The 26,028-nt window shown below is 37.6% G+C and overlaps 1 protein-coding gene across 4 annotated transcripts in view; it reads right to left on the bottom strand.

Moving 5' to 3' along the window:
* KHDRBS3 (KH RNA binding domain containing, signal transduction associated 3) overlaps positions 1–26,028 on the bottom strand; it is a 203,321-nt gene that overhangs the window by 38,846 nt on the left and 138,447 nt on the right. For 3 of the 4 annotated variants that reach the window (XR_004435246.1, XM_033202636.1, XM_033202637.1), the window contains exon 7: positions 11,037–11,119. Coding sequence is in view for 2 of the 4 variants with exons in the window: in XM_033202636.1 (XP_033058527.1) it covers positions 11,037–11,119 (83 nt within the window). In the remaining 2 variants the exon portion in view is untranslated. Of the gene's footprint in view, positions 1–6,721; positions 6,942–11,036; positions 11,120–26,028 lie in introns of all 4 variants that reach the window. The other variant, XR_004435247.1, reaches the window with a different exon arrangement.

Raw genomic sequence — 26,028 nt, 5'->3', positions numbered from 1 at the left:
TCATAAGTTACCTTCCAAAAGGAACATATCCCTTCATGATGACAAATACAAGCAAAAAATATGATCCACACCATGTCTGAGTATTATTTCAGTTTCTAAGGTTGTGAGTCTAACAATGACGTATGAATGGATTCTGGAGAATTCAGGCACCGACATTCTCCATTACAAGTCAACTTGCAATAAGTAACTTTGAGCTCTGTCCTCAAATCTGTGCTTCTGACACAGTTTAGGACTCTAAACAATCTAAATTAAATGAGCCTTTAACAACTTTTTATTGCACAAATAAGGTATAAAAATGGCATGCATACTTTTATTTAGATCATTTGTTGGGATTTTATTGACTGGAGACATTCTCAGAAAAGACTACAATAATTTCTGGATGTAATACTTAAACTCATAATAACAACAGTTACATAGAGACGTAGTATAGCAGAGTGCTTAGATTGCGGGGGTTCACATGCCAGCTCCAGCACTCACTCTCCATGAGTTCAGGGAAGTTCCACTGTCTCTGTGCCACAATTTCCTCATCCATAAAATGGTATAATAATAATAATAGTAGCTACTGGCTGGGTGTGGTGGCTCACGCCTGTAATCCCAGAACTTTGGGAGGCTGAGGCAGGCAGATCACTTGAGGTCAAGAGTTTGAGATCAGCCTGGCCAACATGATGAAATCCTGTCTCTACTATAAACACAAAAATTAGCTGGGCGTGGTGGAGCACTCCTGTAGTCCCAGCTACTTGGGAGGCTAAGGCAGGAGAATCGCTTGAACCTAGGAGGTGGAGGTTGCAGTAAGCAAAGATGGTGCCACTGTATTCTAGTCTGGGTGACAGAGTAAGACCCTGTCTGCAAAAAATAAAATAAAGTAAAATAAAATAAAATAAAATAAAAGTAGCTAAAAAGGCTATAAAATGCTTACAACGGTAAGCAGCTACTACATGCTACTATAGCAAATTTACTGAACTATTATGTATATTACATCTGCTATCTCACTTAATTACAATGTTGTAAGTCAAATAGTTATCATTTTACAGATGAGAAAAGACCCAAAGAAGCAACCTAGTCAACATCAGAGAGCTAAGAAAGCAGTAGAGCTCACACTCAAATCCAAGCTTTTGTGGATTTATAGCCACTGTCTTTTTTTTTTCTAACAATCATGCTACCTCATTTTAAAAGTCAGAAATTATACAAAAGTTATTATTCTCCTCCACTAAAAAGAGACTATATATGCAAGATTTGTAGGAAAAAACTCTTTTAAAAAACCAATAAATACATTTTAAGAATGTATGAAACATGAGGAATAAAACATGGGAAGACTTTTGAGTAGGTCTTTATCTTACAGACTTACAATTCTATAGTGCAGATTTAAAACTGGAGGTTTGATCATCAACACAAGTGCTTTTTAGAAACCCTGTCACATAATCTACATTTTAGTAATGAACCTGTTTCCCTGGTATGTTCACTCTTCGCAGCATCTGTCATTGCTATGAATGGTTGATCATAAGTACTGCTGTAGTCTTCTCAATGCTATTAAGCAGATGGCAGCGCTAAATCCAAATGATGTAGTACATCTCCCCGGTGGACTTTGTTTTCATTTACTACCATTATTCTACAACTCCTCAGTGATAAATCTCATGTGTTCTCAAGAACATTAAAGAGTAAAGTGACAGTGGCAATAGATTTATCGCCGCTAGCACGCCTTTGCCCTGCTACCGTGTTGTCATACACTTGTGGAGATCATGCATGAAGATTCCACGTGGTGGTCTTCTCTACATTTATAGGAACCTATTTTTTTCCCCCCTTACTAGTTGCTTTTGAATTAGGAAAAAGAATGTAAGCTTGGTCTCGAAGAGAACAGAGTATGAGGACTAACTGATATTAATTAACTTTGTGACTTTGGTCAAGCTCAAATTCTATGAATGTCAACTTCTTTTGTAAAATTAAGGAATGACAATCCTACAGAAGTTCTTAGGAATACAATGACACAATATGTATGACAGCACCCGGATACATAGTAACTTACACTTGCTAAGTACGCAGTAGATACTTCATTCCTCCAAACTTTGTTAAGTAAACGAATCTTGAGAAACATTTTCCTTTTTTATTAAATTCTACAGAAATATTCCTGATGAAGATACAAAACTTATTTTCAATATGATCAAGGCATTACATTTGTAGGACACTGTAACTTAGTGAGAAGCTCAGTCTTGCTTCTCGGACTCATCTAACCAAACTTTCAGTATGAGCAGTGTTTCAGGTTGTCCACTGACTGGTGACACAAATGCTCAGTGTAGAATTCACCAAACACCAGCCATTCAGGGACAACTCTCAGGATATGCAGTATACTTGCTATCTACATACACACCTATCCTGTTTGTGACTTCATATTAACTCTCCATGTTAATTTTCCTTTACTTTAAATAAACTTGCCACCACTGAATTATAGCAATAATCATAAAATCATGGGTTTGATATGCTAACCACACTCTTTCAATCACTTTATAATCTAATCATTAAAAATTTTTAAGAAGTCTGCCCATGTAACGTCTGAAATCATATTGTGAGACGTCAGTGATATGTGTACTACTCACTAGTATAATGGAATGAAAATGGACTCTGAAATCAATAATGTCATTAAGTGTATCACTCAGGCTACTTAAACTCTTGAGTCTCAGTTTTCTCAATAATAAATTGAGGATAATATCCACCTTTTAAGGTTAAAATTAAGATCAGAGGGTGATTGTGTGTGTGTGTGATACACTACAGCAGATGGTCAATATATAATAACCATAATAAGTAGCAATACTTACACATGCTAACACTCAGTCTTGGAATGTTCCTTCCCTTTTCCCTGTCAGAGCTGACAAAGATTCTCTGCTTGGCTAAACTTTAGTCAGCCTCCTGATCCTTCTCCTAGGCCCATCTGTGCAGCTCCTTGTAAAATCCAGTTTTAAAACAGAAGCTTGCTGAGTCAGTTTAGCAAGAACACACCACCCATGATATCTGATCACCCCAATATCTGATCGGGTTCCTTATCCTCTCCAGGGAAGGGGATGTCTGATCAATCTGGACTGCCTCTGGCAAGAATCCTGTTAGGTCGGTTCAGCCAAAATCCCCCCTACCACTGATATTTCCTCTCAGGAATTTTCTGTCTCCTGACCCCAGCCTGTATTCTTGGCTATGAATTCCCACTCGTCCATGCTAGATGCAGAGTGGAGCCTGGTCTCTCTTCCCCACTGCACAGTCCCACTGCAGTGGTCCATGTATCTATTGCAGTAGTCCTGAATAAAGTCTGCCTTACTGCGCTTTAACAAGCATCACCAATGAATTTTTTTTCTTTACAGGGTTGTAGTTTCACTTTTTCACCATTGTCTCTACTCTTTGCTTTTTTCTTACCTGAGAATTAAGTATTTACAGGTTTATGGGGTAATTTGGGTTGATATCTCTTGGTTTTGGTTGATGTCTAATAGTACTGTGTTAGAAGTATTTTTGTTGATAGTTTATAATGCTCAGTTTTTATTAGCACTTTTCAAGACCCTTTATGTTTTATTTAGTTAAAGATCATCACTATAGGAGCCAAATAGTTCTTTGGAGAATTTATACTTACTCAGAAACACAGACTAAAATATTATGATAATTATTAGGATTGTAAATAAGACATCAAATGTAAACTAATTCCACTTAGTATACAATAAAATAAAGACATTTACAAGGGGTTTCCAGGAGTCAGAAATGGTATCTGTGAAGATTCAAACCATGTCGGGGCAGAGGAAGGGCTCTCAGGGCTGAGGCTATTATCACCTATCCGTTTTGATTCACTACACTAGCTATTCAGAAGCTGTGTATCCACAGGAAGTAATCAACAAGTATTTTTGAGCCAATGTGTATTAGAATAATTCCCATATTGTAAAGAATAGTTTATATTTCTCTTCGTAGTAATTGTGTCAAAAGCTTGTTATTCATTAAATGTGTGAAGTTATACAAACAATCCTTTTGTTTTATACTGTAATGTTAGCATTATCAAGGTCATTACAAAAACCAATGGGGAAATGTAGCGGAACTACACTGCATTTTTTACAGGAATTCTAATTTGTACTCTGATTTGAATACAAGGTATTTGAAAATTGGGAGAAAAAATTCCTAACTTGTAAAACTTCGAAAGAGAAACTTGTTTCTGTAATATAACAGTGTCATAATAATGAGGACCTCAGGAGTTTAAAAGTCACTATGGAAAGAATCCCTTCCATCCAACAGATCATCCTCAACGGCAGCCAGGCCACCTTGCTGTCTTATTCAATTTTGTTTTCAGGTGGGATCTGGCTGTTGACCTTCCCAACTCTCAGTGTACAGGAAATACTGACACTGACCATCCACAGGGGAAGAGTCCCTTTGGTTTCCTCTCTCACTATAAAACATTTGCTCGCACAGTCCTTGCAGGTTTCCCAGAATCTGCTCTTCCTAGTCGACTCTTGTGTGAAACAGCAAGCAGAAGGAATTTAGAGCTGTAGAACGATGGCAGGAACTCGGGCTCACACTGTGCCACCTCCCTATGCAAAGCACCTCATCCAGTCCTCAAGCAGAGACAACGGAGTGGACAACAGACTTCCCTCCACACAGTTTACAAAGACTGCATGCTTTTCTGTCTCTTTCAGCCTTCAGGCCGGCCCTCTAAACAAGAAGCTTTTTACACTTTTCTCACAAGTAGAAACAGTTACACATTTTATAAACGGAGGCTACAGAGGCTTCCAAAGGTTAAATAACTCACCCCAAATCACAGAGCCAGTAAATGTTAAAGTTGGCGTCTGACCACAGGTCTGTCAGACTCTTAACCACTGTGGCACCGGTCTCCGTTTCTGATAATACATCGGCATAAATAAAAATGTTTTTGAACTTGTAACTGTAATGTGCTTATGCATACTATAATATTACTAAGTTATATTTTAAATAACATATAAAACATTAAAATAGGCATTTAAAAAGTAGGAATAGGAGGTGCTGCTTTCCAGTTCTCTCTCTGCGGCTTGTGGACTGTCTTGCTTGCCCCTAAGTGAGTATATGGCAGAGACAGACACAACCAGAATCATTTAACTCAGTGCTGCCTATGAGAAGACACTGTAATAGAGACCTTTCCAGTAGCCACATGTAAAAAAAGTAAAAAGAAATAGGTGAAATTAATTTTAATAATTTTTTTAACATTCTTTTTTTCATAGGAAATCTCTGGAATGTGGTGTGAGTTTTACTTCCAGCACATCTCAATCTGGACCAGCCACGGGTCAAGGGTCCACAGCTCCATGTCTAGTGGCTGCCACACGGGACTGAGCAGCTTGTACCTCTGCTCTGTGCTCTCTCCTACCACCCAAAATGTCAAAGAACATTTGCAGAACAGCTTTGTACTCTAAAAGGAGGCCAAGTGAAGAATTCCTCATTAATACCGGACTATAACTGTAGCATAGCACATAGTTTCAAATTCTGAATTGAGAGAACTACTTACGTATGAAATGAATCTTACGGAACCTGAATTGTCAAAATCAAGACACGTTTGATTAGACATCAAGTGCTACATGGCACTGCCTACCAGTGCATATGAAAACTGGATGCTCCTGGACAGCAGTGGCAGTAAATGCTATTCACTGAAAGGATCTAATGTAAAACTGGAAAAACAAATTTCTTAATTTCACTAGTCTAGGCCTACAACTTTAATATGTATATTTAATATAAATTAAATTCCCTATTTGCTTAAAGTTGTCCAAATTTGATAAGGCAAAACTTCTAGTTCATATTGAAGCATAATTCCTAAGAGATTTTAAAGCATCCCAAAGTATTAGATTTTTGAATACTGTATATGGGAAATATAAACAGGAATTAGTCCCAGCAACTGTAATCAAAACCATGACAAAAGGAGAGCTGAAAGGCAATGGAGAGAGTACAAAACAGAATGTTTGGGCACCAAGGTGATTTCTTTGTGCTGCTGCTTGGCCTTGTGAGTTTGAATAAGGAACTTCACTTCTCTGAATCTGGGAATGACATTTTTAAACTTGAATTTAGCAATATCGAAGGGGATGCAGAGAGGGGAGACAATTTATGTAAAGTAGATGAAACAACGCCAAGCACTCAGGAAATACTAAGATGATGGCCGTGATGATTTCCTCATTAATAGCTACTATTTGATACTGGGGATGATCTGAAAATCTGCTATCCTAACTGGTTCATACCAGGTTCCTAATTCTGAAACACGCAGTGTTGTGTTTAAACTGGTGTTAGAGTATGTGCATTTTACGTGCTGAATTGTGTACCCTGCCTTCTCAAACTCATATATTGAAACCCTAAATCCAGTACCTCAGACTGTGACCATATTTGGAGACAATGCCTTTAAAGAGCTGATTTAAATTGAAATGAGGCCTTTAGAGTGGGTTCTAATCCAATCTGACTGGTGTCCTTCAAAGAAAAGAAAATTTGGATACAAAAAGAGACAGCAGAAATGTGAGTGCACAGATAAAAGTGCATGTGAGGACAGGGAGAGAAGGCAGCCATCTGCAAGCCCGGGGCAGGGGACTCAACAAGACTGCAGTATTTTATTATGGTAGCCCCAGTAAACCAATATGGTGCACAGAACCATTTCCTCACCCCATGCTATATACAGCTGCTTCCTTTCAATTTATAGCAGAGCAGCTATTTAGTGTAAGCTAAGAGTGCTGTAGTGGAAAAGATACTAATATATACTTACAGTCAGACCTCAGTTCAAAGTTTGTCTCCTTTGTGTAAACTGTACAATCTGAAGCAAGTTATCTAATTGTGTGAGCCACTGTTTTCTTCTTAAAGGGACAGATGTTTATTTGACATGTTGAGGATTAAATGAACATTCAAGAGTATCTAGCAGTGGCTTCTGCATTTGTCCATGTGAGCACTTCTCATACAGTTCTCTGTACTCCTTCAGGTAAGACAAGCTGTAGCAAAGAAAAGATCACTTCAAAGAAGGTAGATTGGCTGTCACAAAAGATGCTTCTTTTAGTGAATCTTTCCTGATATTTCAAGGGCTTATAATTTATAACATACCAGTATCTTAATTAGTCTCTGCCTCTGGGCTTACCATCTGCCAATCCAGCCTTCACAACTGTCATCTAATTAATTTCTCTAAATTCAAGTATAAACACATCATACCTTTACATGTAACTCTTCGATGGCACTGTCTCAGCTCCTTGTGGAGGAAACATGCCCTCACTCCTCCTGCACCCCTCTCCCCACAGCTCCTGTGAACCACATATTCCAGCCCTACACAATTATGTGTAGTTGCCACACAAAACTTACTGTTCCATACCTCTGTGACTTGCTAGCCTTATCTGTGAACTGCCCTTCCCTGTTTGTCACCTGGTGACTACTACTTATCCTTCACTTTCTCAGGTAAATGTCTGCAGTATTCCCAACCAGAATTTAGCTTAGTCTTCTTATGAAAACAATGAATTTCTCCTCTCACAATAATTAGAATATTATACTGTTTTAAAGTATTTATATTGGTTTCTTTCTAGCCAATAAGCTTTTCAAGGATAGAGTCTCCATCTTAATAATCTTTGTATTCCAAGCATCAAGTATAATGCCTAGCACAAAATGGACATTCAATAAACACCGACTGAATAAATAACCAAAGAATAAATGCTTGTCATCTATCATATAAATATATAATCAGGGCTTAAAGTAGAACGACCATGAGCTTTAAAAGCCTGGGTCTACATTTGGGATTAGTCATCTACTTCTCTGAGCCTGTTTCATCATGTATATTAACTCTTGCTGTTATTTATATTAAAACAAGACATATAAGTAACAGATTAAATTCCATGCCTGATTTAGAGCAGGCTCTAAATAAACGTTAGCTCCCCTTAGTGATCTATCAGTTTACCCGCAGTCACATTTTGATATCACTCTCCTTGACAGATCACAGCATTTAATAGGGCAAATGCTTTAAGTCTGGTTCTTTACATCAAATATCAAAAACCAAAAGATCACAGGGACTATAATCTTCTATTGTAAATATACTTCATAAAAAAGTTACATCTTGGTTTCTACATCTATTAACTGGAGGAAACTATATTTATTGTATAGGACTGGGTTGATGCCTGTGAAGATCTACTGAAATCAAATACAAAAACATTAGCATAGTATCTGAAACACATTACTCAATAAGTATAAAGTCGCTTCTCTTTTCTCCACAGAATGAATCGAACCATAAACATCACTATATTGTGATACAGTTCAAGCAGAAAAACATGCTTGCATTTGAAAGTCCACCACACTGAATAGAGTCATGTGCTAACAATGTCTCAGTCAACAACAGACTGCAGGTACAGCGGTGGAGCTATGATATCACAATGGTGCTGAGAAATTCCTGTCACCTATTCAATGATCCTGACCCTGGGTAGGTCTATGCAAATGTGCGTATTTATGTCTTTGTTTTTAATTTTAAAAAATGATAGGCTTGGTGTGGTGGCTCACACCTGTAATCCCAGTTCTTTTGGAGGCCAATGTGGGCAGACTGCTTGAGCCCAGGGGTTCAAGATCAGCCTGAGCAACAGGGTGAAACTCCATCTCTACTACAAATACAAAAATCAGCCAAGCATGGTGGCACATGCCTGTAATCCCAGCTACTCCGGAGGCTGAGGCACAAGAATTCCTTAAACCTGGAAGGAGGAGGTTGCACTGAACTGAGATCATGCCAGTGCATTCCAGCCTGAGTGACAGAGGGGGGAAAAAAAGTTTACAAAGTAAAAAAAAAAAAAAAAAAAATTAAAATCAATAAAAGCATATAGAAAAAGGATACGAAAAAAGGAAATACATTTGTACAGCTGTACAATGTATTTGTGTTTTAAACTAAGTATTATTACAAGAGTCAAAAATTAATAAAAACTGCAAGTTTATAATGTAAAGAAGTTGCAGGAACTAAGGTTAATTTATTATTGAAGAAAGAAAAAAACTTTTTAATAAATTGAGTGCAGCCTAAGTGTTTAGTGTTTATAAAGCCTGTAGTGGTGCACGGTAATGTCCTAGGCCTTCACATTCACTCACCACTCACTCACTGACTCACCCAAGAGCAACCTCCAGTCCTTCAAGCTGCATTCATGGTAAGTACCCCCATATGGGTATACCACTTTTTATCTTTTACACCATATTTTTACTGAAGTTTTTCTATGTTTACACATGTTTAGATACAGAAATACCATTGTATGTCCACTGCCTGCAGTATTCACTATAGTAACATGCTGTGCAGGTAGACCACACAGCCCAGATGTGTAGCAGGCTATATCATGTAGGTGTGTAAGTACACTCTATGATGTTCACACAATGACAAAATTGCCTAAAGACACATTTCTCAGATCATATCTCAGTCGTTAAATGACGCATAACTGTATATAAATCCCATAACAGATACGGGAACAGAACTAACAGAAATGAGCAGTGAGCCTCTCACACAAATGTACCAGGGTTAAGAATATGCACTTGGCAGTCACACACCTGTTACCATTTTATCAGCTGTTTGGTCACAAGCAAGCACCAGAAACTCTTGGTTATCTGATCTCCTCATCTACAGCAATACTATCAGCTTTAGAGTACTGTTGTCAGGACTGATCTCTTCAAACAACCTAGACTGTAAAGCCTTATAAAATTTACGGAAACAGTGCCAGGAATACAGTATTCACTCAGCAAATGCGGGGATGGGAGACTTGCTTTGCTAGGATATGTAGACTACATATTGAAATATCTGTGGATATTTATGTTTTTAAACAAAATCTGAGAAGGACTTATTTATAAAGGGTACAAATATTTGACTTAGCATATCTGACTTAGAATTTCATCTTTCCACTTACTGTGTGATTTCTGGCAAATTACTTAATTCTGTGCCCCTTTTCTTCATGTATACAATTGAAAACAATTGAAAAATATACTTCATAAAGTTGCTGGGATACTTAAATGAGACGGTGTATACAAAGTCTTATCAAGCATTTACCACATGCCAGTCACTGGGTTCCGTAAGTGTTAGGTCTACCCTCAACACACTAAAGGGTACAAATACGATATACAGGCTTCCACCAGCAAAGACCAGTTGAGAGTCAAAGTTCGAAGGCTACTGAATACTTACAAGTTATAGAAGAATAAAATTTGGTATGAGCAAAAACAAAAAGTTTTTTTTATATCCCTATCTACTTCAGGACCAGAGTTAACAAATAAGAGAACCTATGTGTTCAAAGCTTGACTGGCATCGGACAAGTTCAAAAGTGAATTTGTGTTTCATCAAAATCACCTTCTAGTCCATATTTTCTTATGCTTCAGAATCACTCTAAAGCCAATATTTTGTTTTGTTTATGTGTCTACCTTTATCTTCCACTTAGAATTTAAAACATAAAGCAAAAGTTTTCCACATATTTAGGACAACATTCTCAACATAAAAAACACTAATTTTATGTATCAATGAACATTAAGGTAATATTAACAGAAGAGGTAATATGAAGCTCTGTTTTGCCTCTGGTAACATTTACTTATTTGTGGGTAAATATTTCTTTGGAAAATAAATTACAGCTAAATCATTATTCACAGGTAGGAGTATGAAGTTGTTAGAAAACAGGAGAGTTGCTACTTAGAAATTGAAATGTTCTATGAATAGGAAACAAAACTTTTGATAGTTTCTTCTCCAGGCACTGACAGTGTAGGATACTTACACAGTTCCAATGTAATTTTGGGCCTTACCACTAAATAGTCACAGACTTTGAGGCCATTGTTCCTCCTCAAAATATCCTGAACATTTACGTCAAATTTTTAGACTAAAATTTCAGTTTTTATTTCCCAAGCCTGATTTCTCTAACATTACGGTAAACTTGGGTAGGGTAATACAAGCTGGTTGCTAGAACAGATATGGCTTCTCCATTTAAACACATACAAAAACAGGGCAAGCCAAATTAACCTCTCTAGCTGACTGCCATACTTTTCCCAGAATATATGAATGTGGAAGGGAATGATTTCTGCTGTGGGGTCTGGTAATAAAGACTGACTCTTACCTTTGGGCTGGGGTGCTATAGCTGTTATCATAGGAATCATAACTCTGTTCATCATAAGCAGTGCCATATCCATCATCATAGTCCTAAAACATAATAGGAGAAGTACAAAAACATTCAGAGAAGTTTCTAAAAAGAAAGAAGCATTCTGCTTTTAGTGAATTTCCATTAATTCAGCTAGCATTTAATTATATGTCTACTTATAGTGTAAAGAAAAATATAGGAGGGACTTTAGTGAAAACGGTGAAGAACCTCCACACATTCTCTCTGCAAAAGCCAAGAAAAAGCAATTGGTAAAAATGGTTAGAATCGCCATTTTCAGAACCCTGGAAATTAACCAAAAGATTGCAGAGATCTAGAAAATGTTGCCTTTTTTCTTTTTTTTTTTAAATGGCTGAATCCTGGTAAGAACAGTGAGTTTTGCGCTCTTCTAACTTGTTTTATTCCCATACCCCACTCCCCAACTCTGCAGGAACCTTGAAAACCAACAGCCACAATCACCAGGAGTCTGGATGCCTCTAGAGGGGGCAGAATAAGGCTGGAGTTCTGACAAAACCCCATTCCTAGAGCACTGTCTTCATTTGACCTGACTCAGACTTCACCCTTTGCAAAATGCCTTTTTCCTCAGGGTATCTGAAGAAAATACTTAGAGGCAATTGTTTGACATTTCTGTTGCCTGAGGTAGTGAAGAAAAACTGAGCAAACAATGGGCTAATCAAAAACTTTCAAAAGAAAAGTAGGGAATGAGGTGTTCAAAACAGGCCTTGTAAAGCTCTGAATTATTCCAGGCAATCTAGAAGGCTGGGACCATTCCCAGTGCCACATCCATGCCCAGGAAAGACCTGATAGGGCTCTGAGCTCTCTCTTCTGGCTGACCTTGAGGTTAAGCATGAGTCCCAATATGCACCCAGAGACCCTTGGCAAAGATTAGAAAGTTTCCAGGCATTTACTAAAATCTCTGCCCAATCATTAGCTGACTAGTAAACTAACTCAGAGGAGACTTCACTAGCAACATACAAGAAATAGAGACTTTATAAGATTAGTTTAGAAAAGTCACTAAACAAATAACAAAAACAAACAAGAAACCCTGGAAACAATTGATCTCCAGAGTTTACACATTAAATGTTCAGTTTTCAACAACAACAACAAATTGAGACATGCAAAAAAATCCACAAAAGTATGTCCCTACACAAGAAAAAAAGCAGTCAATACAAACAGTCCCTGAGGAAGCTGAGACATTGTACTTACTAGACAAAGACTTTAATTTGGTTATTTTCAATACAGTTGACATTGAACAACACGTATTTGAATTGTGTGGGTTCATTTAGTGCAGGTTTTTTTCCAACTAAAAAATACAGTATTCATAGAATGTGAAACTCATATATATGGAAAACCAACTTTTCAAATATATATATTCTGCAGGGCTGATTATGAAACTTGATTATGTGTGGATTTTGGTATACACAGGGGATAGTTGTGTAGTCAAGGAATTAAATAATAGCCTTTCTAACCAACTAAAGTATAAGAACAGTGTCTCATCAAACAAATAATATTAATATAGATATAGAAAACATAAAAAATAACCAAAATAAATTCTTAAGTTGCAAGTACAATAACTAAAGTAAAATACTCATTTTAGAAGCTCATCAGCAGATAGAACTAGGATGAAGAAAAAAGTTAGTTATCTTGAAGATGGATGAGTTGAGAAAATCCAGTCTGAGGAAGAGAAAAACAGATGAATGAACAGAGTACCAGAGATCTATGGGACAGCATCAAAAGTATGAACATATATGAGCATATACATACTGAGAGACTCAAAAGAAAAATAGGAGTAGATTATTTTGAGAAACAATGGCTGAAAACTTCCAAAATTTAATGAAAAACTGTACTCTACACATCCAAGAAGCTCAATAATCTCCAAAAAGGATAAAGTCAAAGATCCAAATGCAGACATGGTTATTGTCAAACTGCTGAAAGACAGAGATAAAGAATCTTGAAAGTAGAGAGAGAGAAGCAACTTATCACATTCAAGAGATTTTTATAATATTAGCAGCTGATTTCTAACAAAAACCATTAAGGCCAGAAGACAACAGGAAGTCATATTAACAAGAAAAAAAAAAAAAAAGATTGTCAACTAAAATTTCTCCATCCAGCAAAGCTATCCTTCAAAAATGAAGGAGAAATTAAGACAATGCTCATTTGACTCCACATTAAAAAAAAAAACAAACCACCACCACCACAACAACAAAAGAACATTGGTAAATCCTTAAGTAAATATAAAAGAAGGTATAAACTTTTTAAAAAATTTGTAACTCCTTTCCTTCTATCTGATTTAAAAGACAAATACATGAAGAAATAAGTGTAAATCCATGTTGATGGGTACGCAATGTATAAAGATGTAATTTGTATGACAGTAATAAGACAAAAATGAGTGGAGAGAATGGAGCTATTAAAGAGCATTTTTGTGTAGGTTTAATTCTGAGAAAGCAATATAAATAATTTAAAAATAAAAATGTAGAAAAAGAAACAACAAATAAAATAGTGCAGTGAATAAAAAGAAAACATTTAACACAAAAGAATGAAGTAAGGTACAAGAAAAGACTAAAACATGTAGAAAACAAATGGCAAGATGGCAGGTGTAAATCCTACATTATCAGTAATTACATTAAGTGTAAAAGGATTAAACACACGTATTAAAAGGCAGAAATTAGCATCATGGAAAAAATGATCCAACCACATGCTGTCTACAAGAGACACACTTTAGGTTCAAACATAAAAACAGGTTGAAAGGAAAAGTATGGAAGAAGATATTCCACGAAAACAGTAACTAAAAGTGCTAGAGTAGCTATAATACTAACATTAGACAAAAAAGACTTTAAGACAAAAATTGTTATTAGAGAAAAACGACATTTTGAAAAATGATAAAAAGATCAATCCATCAAGAAGGTAAAATAATTATAAACATGTATGCATACATATAAACATACACGTAACACTAGAGCTTCAAAATACACGAAGCAAAACTACCAGAATGAAACGGAGAAATAGAAAATTCAACAATAATAGTTGGGTACTTCATCAACACACTTTCAGTAATAAGTAGAATACCTAGAAAGAAGGCCAAAAAAGAAAAAAAACATTTGAACAACAATACAATTAATTATACCTAACAGACATTTATAGAGCACTCTACTCAAAAAAAGCAGAATACACATTCTTCTTCACTGCACATGAAACATTCTTCAGGATAGACCATAAGTCTTCCCTGGTCAAAATTTACTATAAAGCTACAGTAATCAAAATAGTGTGGTACTATAAAGTTTTAAACTTTGTAAAACAAATATGAATATGAAGGAATGGTGCTGTCTTTGTAGGAGTAAGACATAATTTATTTACATATGATCACTAATATTTAAAAAAATTTTTTTTAGAAAAGAGCAACTGAATATTTGTCAAAAAGCTGTATGTTTTGTACTTTGATGACAATGTATAATATAAAGTGATAGTCATTAAATGGAGGCAGAGGAAAAATAGAAGTCATGAATATGATTATAACACAATTTGCAAGCCAGTGTTCTTCATAGTAGCTAAAGGTAGATTACTAATTCCACTATGATCTTCCAATAATTAATCAAGGAAGAGAAAGCTATCAGACAACAAACAAATACTTTGAGATGATTTTGGTTATTAGATAAGTAGCAATATGCAGACATTACAAATAATTCTTATGAATTAAAAGAAGCTGGAAGCTCCTAATGGAAGGAAAATTTGTATTAAATTAAACCTTCATCACTTAGTATCCATGCCATTTCTGGCACTCTGCTAGACACCATGGTTGGAAAGGAGTCTAGTAAGTAGGATGACATGAGGTGTAGTGGGAGACAGATGACAGACAACTAAAGAGACAACTACAATTCTACAAGTCAACTTGTGGTAGGATAGACCAACTGAGGTGGGATAGACCAGCCCAGTGAGGAAAGAGAAAGTGGAAGAAAATTTCCCAGGTGTATCAATGCTAGAAATTAGTTTCAAAGCACAGAAAGTAGAAGTTGCCATCAAAATAGTGATTAAAAATTAATATTAGGCAGAATGAACAGCAGGTGCAAAACAATGAAGGTACAGGAAGACAAGAACTAAACTCATTCAAGGAATCAAATAGCTTGTTATGGTTCCTCTGTATGGTGCAAATGGAAGAGGAGACCCAGAAAATTAAACATTAGCTCACAAAGGACCAAGTTAAGGAATAAGGATTTGAATTTGGATGACATCATTCATGTTGTGTTTATGAAATATCTCTTGGTGTGTGGGCATGAAACAGAAAGGGTGAAGATGAAGGTTGAAACTTGCAAACTAGGTCACTGCATTGTGCATACAGTTTGGCAAAATGAAAGATCATGGTTTCTTTAGTGATGTTAGTTTGAAAAGAATATGCTTCTTCAAATAAATAATTCTATTTCTGTGCTTATTTGAAGACTCAAGATTGTAAATGATTAGAATTATAAAAAATAAAATATTAAGCAGTATACTGTTTTAATCCTACAGTTACGACATTCATTCCTTACTCAATTATTCTGTCAGATATTACAATACTAGCAATTTATTTGAATTTTCAAATTGTTTAGGTATTTGAATTACTGACTTTGATATTTTTATACTGAAGATATTAAGACATTAAATTTGTAATTTTCACAAGATTTCATTCAGGAGGATTTCGCAGTTCGATTTGGCCATGGTGGTGAATATTTTGTACTTCCATTATGACGAGTATTATTTGTTCAGTGGACAACGCTTGAAACACATAGGGAAGCATGAAGCAGAGTGCAACAGGAGAAAAGGAGGAAAAGCTGAGTGTGACTGCAAATCAGTGCCTAAGTTTCCAGGCAGAGAGCACAAGAAATTCTTGTTGAACATCTACTATTTTTACCACAAGGAAGGAGATGAGGTCACTGGCTGAGAACAACAGTGAAGGGGGATTAACCAATAAACAAATGATTCAGCAAATGATTAAAATGAGGAAGAGTAGAGAGTAGTGGAGCTGGGTAAGAGCCTCTAAACCTTAAGATTTTTTTTTGTCTGAGGACTGGGTGATCTGAGGGTTTAGCAGGCCTCCCTTTTTTCCCTAACGCTCCCATCTTCTTCCAGTGTTCTGAACCACTGGTTGCTCATTTTTTCTTATTTACATAGTTTTGTATTATAAAATTCTTCAGTAGATGTTTCTGAGGCTAAGATAGAAATTTAAAAAAATAGTGAATGCATTATTTGCTATGACTCAACAGACAATTGAGTGGAATCAAAGTATAGAAGGGGATGTCCAAGATTTAGATCAAGCACACATGTAAGCTTAGAATCTACTCTTTTTTTTTTTTTTTGAGAGCGGAGTCTCGCTGTGTCGCCCAGGCTGGAGTGCAGTGGCGCGATCTTGGCTCACTGCAAGCTCCGCCTCCCGGGTTCCCGCCATTCTCCCTCCTCAGCCTCCGAGTAGCTGGGACTACAGGCGCCCGCCACCACGCCCGGCTAGTTTTTTGTATTTTTAGTAGAGACGGGGTTTCACCGTGTTAGCCAGGAGGGTCTCGATCTCCTGACCTCGTGATCCACCCGCCTCGGCCTCCCAAAGTGCTGGGATTACAGGCTTGAGCCACCGCGCCCGGCCTAGAATCTACTCTTGAAAAGCTTGCCAAGACCTGGGAGGAGGAACTCACTAAACTTCACTGCTGGCACTGCTCAGATATGCTGAAAGGTTTTCTTTATATATGAAATTTTTGTGTAATTTTTCCCATTTCCGTATTTGCTCCTAGAGAACCCCATTGTGACAAGCCCCAGTCTACATGTCAGACTCCTTTTTCTGCAATGTGTCCTGTGCCTCCCATGCAGTGACTATTTCTAGTTCATGTGCTGCTTCCTATGAGTCTCTGGCCTGCCCTCTCTGTCTAGTGAATTTTTCAAGGTGAAGTTTAAATAAGAGCTTCCAATTCTGTTATAACTTCTCAATCCCATGAAAACCGTCTATGACACCTTTGTTACGCCAACAATGGACCTAATATATATACTTCCATTACTGGGCTGCATAGGATATGCCTTGCTTTTTGCCTCACCTACCTTTCTGAATATGGATTGTATCTTATTAATTCTTTCACGCTATCACACTAGGCACAGAGTAGCAACAGTGCCTGGAACATAATGACGACTTAAAAGATGTTCATTACATTGCTGGATTGAATGCCTCTAGAGGCAAAGCAGGCCAAATTCTTCTCTGTTTACTCCTCTCACCTCTTTCCTGAATTTTCCTCAGCTGGTCCATATATCTCCAGAGCCTCTAGCCATTCATCAGATGACCAAAAGTGAGGAAACCTGGCAGTATAAAGTTATAAGCAACCTAAGGAATTTCCTCTGGAAGAAGCTTAATAAAGCTCCTCTACTAATCCTAGCCCTTTGGAAGGCTGAGGTGGGTGGATTGTTTGAGTCCAGGAGTTTGAGACCAGCCTAGGCAACACGGAGAAATCTTGTCTCCACTAAAAAAATACAAAACTTAGCCAGGCATGGTGGTGGGCATCTGTATTCCCAGCTCCTCGAGAGGCTATGGTGGAAGGACTACTTGAGCCCGGGAGGCGGAGGCTGCAGACCAAGGCCGTGCAGGGCCAAGACCATGCCACTGCATTCCAGTCTGGATGACCAAGCAAGACCTTATCTCAAATACATACATACCGCACCCCTATGTTGTCAAAATATACTGCAAAGATGTTTTATCCCTTTCCTTGCACTTTAAAAATCAGGCCATGCACTTGTGAGCAAGGCAGTGCAGGAGATACAAGAGATCTCTAATACTGTGGTGAGAATCCATCAGTCCACACACAGCTAGGAAAGCATTAACATCTGGAGAAAAATCAATGCTTTCTGCTTTACCATCCCATTGTCATCCAACTAGCCAATGAGTCTATTTTTAATCTCCCTAAATCTCTCTCACACCCATCCCCCCTTCCTCTACATTCCTAATGTGAATCATTTCATTCAGAATTATTAGATTCATCAGAATCATTCAGAATTCCTCAACTGGACTAGTCAGGGACCCTAACTGATCCTAGATTTCTAATGCTTCCTTATCTAAACATTCCTCCAAAATTATACACCTAGAATGCAAATCCTCACTTGTACTGCTTCCCTGCCTGCTTAAAATCTCCATTCCGTACTCCTCTGTCCTGAGAACAATAGGGGGAGATTAACTAATCAATAAAGATACAAGATAAAGAACAACTTCCCAAGCCTCTCATAGTTCTGCCCTCAGCAACTCACCCAGGGAGGTGCCTGCCACTGCTGCGTGGCGCTGTGTGCTTCAGCACCTGCGTGATGACCCTGCAGCAGCTGCGTCGTTTCACCCGCAATTCCTCTGCACGGGCTGCTTCCTCCGACATCACCTTTTTGGTGAGCCAACAAGAAGACTCCAAGCTGAATTATCCGTCTCTCCTTCCTGCATCCATGATAACTAATAACTTGTATACTCACAGCTCCTGTAATTATTTCTTTGCATACAGTTACAGACTAGTAAGTCTGTAAGGTCCTTAAGAGTAAAAAGCAGGCCTTTTCTCTTGTATTCCCAGTGTCGAGCACATAGGAGGCATGTGGTCATGTTTGTTGAACAAATGACAAAAAGAACTAATTAATGACAAGTGGTAGGAAATGTAGTTAAGTGCTTCTTTAAGAAAAATGCAACTTGAGGAGATACTGTATAATAAAATGCAGTATTACAATACTGTTCAATTTGATGATAAGAACTCACCTATATCATTTTCTGTCAAACATTAAGTATCAGTCTTAGATTCCCTGTCCTCAGCAGAAAATTGCCTATGGAACTCTGTATTCTACTTTTGAAATCAGAACATTATTAAAAACTGAACAAACATGGATGAGAAATTAGTATTGTAAACATAAATAATGTTTGCCTCATTAAAAAGACTTGTTTATTCATCAAGTCTGACTTTTTAGCTTAGAAACGGCACTGAGCTGGCAGTGGTGAGCTGTCTGCTTGGCGGATGCCAGGCTACAGGAAGGGAAGATGTGTTCTTACACAGGTGGAAATTCTTCATTTGTCATTCCTGACCTATAAAACTCAAACCAACACATGGCCAAACACCAGAGAAATCTTGCTTTGAAAAGAAGAGATTTTCCAGGGTAAAGGAAACAGTATGACCTATTTAATTTTATTTCTATTACAAGTAAAATCACATGTAAACCTGGGAAAAATCACTTTAAATGAACAGATGAATTTACAAAAGTAATTTTAAAAATATTGTTTCAGTTTTGAGTCATTTCAAAAGAATTTAATTACGCTATCTGACATCTCACTTTAATTGAGACAACTGGTCACTTCAACATGGAAAAAGTTTTCATATAAAACAGTGCTAAAAGCTTAGTCTTATAATTTGATTGAGTTTAAAAAACAAACATTAACTGAAAACAGTCTTTTCAGAAATTCAGTTTTCACTGGGGTTCTGCCTAACAGTATCCGGGTTGATGTAGTGTCACCTCTGAGACTCATTAATTATAATTAGACTATGAGCACATCACAAAGTCAACTAAAGATAAAAATTACCATATTAACGATTCTAAATAAGAATCTTTCTTCTATCATTTAAATAAGTCATCATTTAAGAATTAAATCACATGCCCAGTTGTTTAGGGCTGTGAGGAAAATATTATGTGACTTCTAGACTAATACAACTTCTTTGCATCAGTCTTTGGAGTCTGATGACTACGTTCAAATTCCAGATCCGCTACTTACTAGCTGTGTGGCTTTGGGGAAGTCAATAATCTCTCTGAATCCCAATTTAAAAATTTGCAAAATGGTAATCATAATATACCATCTGGTTGTAACCAATGGTTGTGGGAAGATTAGCCAAAAAATACTTATGAAAATTGTTTGGCACAGTTCATACCTAATAAACGTAGTTTTGTTTTAGCTAAAGACCTATTCCTTTTAACGCTCTCAAGCTTTCAGACCAGAGAAAAATCAAAGCTATCCAGGTATTTGACTTTTATACAATAAGATGAATTCTTAAAACTTTCTCTAAAATGTGATGTCTACATTTCCATCCTGCAAATACTTGTATTAACTATTTTGGATTTTAGGTAATGACTGACCAAGATTAGCTGCCATTCTATCCACATCTGAATACAGCCTTTTAAAATATGTCTGTGTCAATCATTCATAGGATCTCTTCTCTTAATTCATATCCAACTGAGATAGAATTTCATTTGTTTAATTTGTCAAGGTGCTGAAAAATACACTGACAGAAAAACAGAGTAACAATGAAGTCAGAAATCCTACAAACAAGTGAAGGGAAAACTAACTGTAAATAAAAAAATTAAAGAAAATGAAATTAAACCAGAAATTCCACAAAGATAGGAAAAAGGGGGAATAACTAAATTTCATTGGGTCCGTATTAACCTTGCATCATGCTACAGATTTTTATGGGCATCTTTCCATCTATCCTGGGAAGCAGATGTTGCTGAATGCCGACTATGTGTCAGGCACTGTGCTGAGCACTGGGGACATAGCATCCATCACCAACAAAACAAAACGAAAATCTTTGTCCTCATGGGGAAGCAGAGAAACAAAACCAATCAAAATATATGGTATATAAGACAATGAGAGTGTTGGGGAGGTTTGAGATTTTAGACACTATGTCCAGAGAAGTCCTTTCAGACAAGAGACTTTGAACACAAATGTGAAAGCCGAAAGGGAACTGGTCACACAGATTTTAGGGGACTAGCGGGAGAGTATTTCAGACAGAATGAACAGCAAGCACAAAGGCCATGAGGCAGAGGAGTGCTGTGGTTTGCATGTTTGTGTACTTCCAACATTTATGTTGAAACTTAATGTCCATTGCGGTGGAATTAAGAAGTTGGGCCTCTTGGAAAGTGCTTAAGACATGCAGGCTCTACTCTCATGAACTGGCTTCAGAGAGCTGCCTGACCCTCCAGTCCCTGCCATCCATTTCGTCCTTCTGCCCTGTGAGGACACTGCAAGAGGCACCATCTACGAATCAGAGAGCAAGCCTCCACCATTTAATCTGTAGGTGTCTTGATCTTGGACTACACAGCCTCCAAAAATGTGAGAATACATTTCTTCCATAAATTATCCATCTAAGGTATCTAATTACATCTAATTATTATAGTTTATTAATATTATCATTTTGCTATAGCAGCAGGAATAGAGTAAGACAAGAAGTGGAGCGAGCTGGGAGAGAGGTGCTGGCACTAGACCACGTGGAACCTCTGGGCTTTAAACGAGCAAGGTGGCCATGAGAGACTTTGTGCTCAGGGTCCTTTCCACGTGGTCCAGTCTCTTTCTGCTTCACTGATCTCACTTCTAGCACATCAGTTCTTTCTCCAGCTCTGTCTAATCTGCTACTGAACCTATCCATGTAGTTCTTTGCAGTTACAAAATGTCTATTTTTCTATACATTCCAGTTCAATTTAAATCATCAAATTTATTTTTTAATTCTTTTTTATAGTTGAGTATAGTTAATATTTGCTATCTGAGTCCACTGTGTCAACTTCTGTACTTTTCCTTAGTTTTTTCTTATAGTACCTTCTTCTATGTCTATAATTTTTTATTGAATATCAGCAATTACACATGAAAAAAATAATTTCAGGACTATGTTGCTATATTTCTCCAGAATAGAACTGGCAAGTCTAGGTTAACCTTAGTCCCACAAGGACTGCTATGATTGGAAGCTGAGTATCAGTGTGTTCTCTGGAAGTATAGCTTCTCTGGGATCCATTCCACAGCAAAGGGGATTTATCAGTCCCTTCAACTAAATGGGGTGGACCCTTAAGGCCCATTTTTTAAAACTTCTCCGGGCTCTAGGTTTCTTTTAAGACTCAGTTCACATTCTCACCTACCTTCTTTAGAAACTGGCAGAAGCTCATAGCAGTCTTTCTCACCAGGGTTCCATCAGAGAATGAAACCTGATGTCCTAAGACATCCACTGTGTATAAAATGAATTAATGTCTTTCCTCTGTATCTAGAATGATACTAGTTATGTGCCATTCTTAAGACAGTTGAGGAAATAGTCACATGAGTCATTTTTCATACTATGTGATTCAGAGGAAAATTGCCTTTCATTTTCATTTTCCTACAAGCTGTTGGCCCAGTTATTATTATTTTTTAACCATTTTAGCTTCCATGCCTTCTAAGATTTTTTTGTTTATTTGTTGATTGTTTCTTACACCTTTTGTAGTCATGCTCAGCAAGAGTCTGGAAGCTGACTTTCATCAATACCCAATACGTATTACTTAATGTAATACATTAAGTATTAATGTATTAACCCAATATGTCTGCCAGCAGAACTGAGTCTCCACAAGAACAGGGGCTTCATCTGCCTGTCTACCACTGTGTTCCCAGCGCCTGGCACGGGGTGAGCGTTTCATTAGTCATGGATTTATACTGATACATTCCCTCTTCCAAGGGCTCTTCCTTGAGAAGAACAACAGCCCCTCTTTGAATGATGGGCCAGATGAGAGAGGCCAAGTGTCTTTAGTCCCACTGTAAAGGGGAAATGGTTCCTGGCCCACCAAAAGGCACATGTAATTCAAAGTGCAGAGGCTTCTATACAGGGAAAATGTTAAGAACAGGCTATCAGAGTTTTATAATATTTGCATTAAGATTATTCTCTGCTCTGCTTTTAGACTTACTGAGAAACTGTCAGATTATCACGTGGTCTAATAACAGATCTGCTTGAAGGAAGATGTGTTATTCTGTTCTAAATGAGAGCATCCGGTCTATTTAGTCTTATCAATTCTCTTAACTCACAAATTGGTCATATTTTTAAACTTTTTATTCAAGCAAAAAATAAGTCATAAAAAGGTACAAATCCTAAGTACACAGCTTTGTGAATTCTCACCGAGTACAACCAAGCTACACAGCAGGAGTAAAAAAGTAACCAATGCTCAGATCCAGAAATGGAACATCAACAGTTGCCAAAAGCTGCCCTTGTTCCCTCTGAATCACCATCTTCCCACGAAAGTAACCACCATCCTGACTCTCAGCACCATCAATGAGTTTTGCCTGCTTTGAACTTTACATAAATGAAATCAGAATATCTACTATTTTGTGCCATTTTTCCTTCATTAAGTATTATGTGAGATTCATCGATGTTGTGTGTAGCAACAATTGGTTTATTCTTACTGCTTTAAAATACTAAATTATTACACTGTAATCTGTTCATCCATTTTACTATTGATAGACATTTTGCTTCTTTCTAGGTTTTGCCTACAGGATTCTTACACACTCTTCCAGTGCACCTACATATGCATCTCTGGTGAGGAACTACCCAGAAGCAGGACTGCTAGGTCTTGGGGAGGGCTGTGCTCATAACAGACAGCCAAATGTACCAGACAGTTTTCCAAAGTGGCTGCAGCACTGTACATTCCCACAGCAGTGCACCGGAGTTCCTACTATGCCACATCCCAGACCACAATTCAAAGTACCTTTTTAATTTTAGTCATTCTAGCACATGTGAATAGTACTGAATATTATAATTTTTATATATTACTGTCCAACATACAGCAAGAGTATGCCCTGAAAGACTGAGCTACACTGGTAAACTGAAGAATTAGATTTCTGCACCAGCAACAATAAAATACTTACATATCACCTTTTATGTGTCAGGTATCAAGTACTTTCCACAAGATAACTTACCTCATCTTTATAACCTAACAATCTCATGTGATAAGTCCGAGTATTTCCATCTCTGAATTAGCAACTGAGGCACAGAACAGTTAAGCAATTTGAGTAAGGTCACACAGCAATTAAAGATAGGGCAAGGACTGTAAAGGCAGTCTGGCTCCCAACTTTGCTTTTAACCCCTATGATATACTGCCTGGCCCTATAAAATTGAGGGCCAGACCCTGTACTGTAGTGAACTCTCCAGGATAATGCTACGCTATAAGAACATATCACGATGGCCAGCTGGCCTTCCACTTCTGTCACCCAGCCGGACAACGTGGTTCTATTTTATATCTACTTTTTTATTTTATTTACTTTTAACCACTACAGTCCTGATTCCACATCCTGTTATGTAACTCACACTCTATTCTACCTATAAACAAAATGAATAGAATAAAAATGTATAAAGATAAAGATGATAATAAACCGCATCAATAATGGACATCACCAAAATTCTTCTGGCTGACTGCAGCACACTAAGATTCTCCCTGTGTCTACGCCTTTAAATATCACATAGAGTCTGCGCAGGGAGTCCTCTTGGTTCTTCCTACCTGAGTGCTACTCATCCCCTTCCCGTTTGGTTTAAATGTTATCTCCTCTAAATTCTTACCACATTCCATCAAGCAGTTCTCTTTCCTGTTTGTTCCTCCCTATTCTTTGTACATAAGTTAATTACAGGTGTTCTAATTCTCAAGGTTAACTGGTTTGTCTCTGCATCAGGAAATCCAGGCTGGGCACAGTGGCTCACACCTGTTATCCCAGCACCTGTGGAAGCCGAGGCAGGAGGGTTGCTTGAGGCCAGGAGTCTGAGACCATTCTGGGTAACAAAGTGAGACCTTGTCTCTATAAAAAATAAGAAAATTAGCTGGGCACAGTGGCACACATGGGGTGCCAGCTACTCAGAATGCTGAGGCCGAGGATCGCTGGAGTCCCGGACGCTGAGACTGCAGTGAGTTGTAACTGCGCCACTGCACTCCAGCCTGGGTGACAGAACAAGAGCTGTCTCAATCGAAAAAGAAAGAAATCTAACACTGAGTATTTACTATATACTGGGTCCTGTAGATCAAAAGGCATGGCTCCTACCTACCATTAATAACTTAGACTATAATGGAAAGTAGTAAGAAAAATAAAAGAGTACTTACATCACTCTAAGTACCTTAAATAAGATGTATACTTGTGGATCCAAATAACAGACTGACCACCTAAAATACACAAGTAATTATGAAAGAATTCAAAGTGAGGGTGATAACTACTGCAGGAGATCAGGCATGCCAACCCAAAATAAAGCCACTTTAGCATAAAGATTATTTTGAGCTGAAGCTAATTGAGAATCAGCAGATTAAAAAAGCTCTCTGCCCTCTTATATCTGCATCAAAGCAAGACATAAATTTATAAAGGTAAAGGTTTCCCTCCTCCCCTTCTACCAGGAGGGACCAAGGTTGATCACCAAAACCAAGTTTATTTTGTTAAATTTATTTTAATTTTGCAGAGACAGGGTCTCAATATGCTGCCCAGCCTGGTCTTGAACTCCTGGCCTCAAGCAATCTTCCAACCCCGGCCTCCCAAAGTGCTGGGATTAGAGGAGTAAGACACTGAGGCTCACAAAGATAACTTTGGACCCTTATTAGCCCGAGATGCCAACAGAGGAATCTACATAACAAACTTCCATTTATTTACCTTTCCAGAATTTGCTCTCCCTAGAGACTTACAGTCCTTTGCCTTTGTCTATCTAGTCATTTCTGCAAAAATTTACTGTTCCTTACAGAAGATGCTATATAAACCAGAGTTCTAAGCCACCTCTTTGAGATTTACTAATTCCCTGGGTATCTCTCACATATATATAAAATATGCATGTCAAAAAACTTGTTTTTCTTTTGGGTACGTTCCAGCTAAGAACTCAGAAGGTAGAGAGAAAATTATTTTTCCTCCCCAACACTATGTTCCTTCTTAGACTCTAATCTACTTAAAGGCAGAGATCGTGTTCTATGAACGCTGGTGTAAAACTAACATGGCAGGTTCTTGCAGAAAATCCATTATAACAAAGGAATACTCCAGTGGTTCACAAGTTCCTTTCCCTGCCTCTGCCCTAATTCACCTGAGGAATATGTTATATCTGTCACATCAGCTCAAATAAAACCATCATAGCTCAACAAACTTGGACGGGCAAGCCTAATTATGACAGCAAAATTTGCTTTCCATGCCTTAATGACCTTTTCATTTTAGAGCTTTCTGCTACCTTGATAAGGTGTTTGGTTGTTGTTTTAAAGTAGG

Source organism: Trachypithecus francoisi, unplaced genomic scaffold (genome assembly GCF_009764315.1).
Source record: "Trachypithecus francoisi isolate TF-2019V2 unplaced genomic scaffold, Tfra_2.0 Lachesis_group7, whole genome shotgun sequence".
Taxonomy (NCBI): domain Eukaryota; kingdom Metazoa; phylum Chordata; class Mammalia; order Primates; family Cercopithecidae; genus Trachypithecus; species Trachypithecus francoisi.
This window is presented reverse-complemented; position numbering and strand designations above follow the sequence as displayed.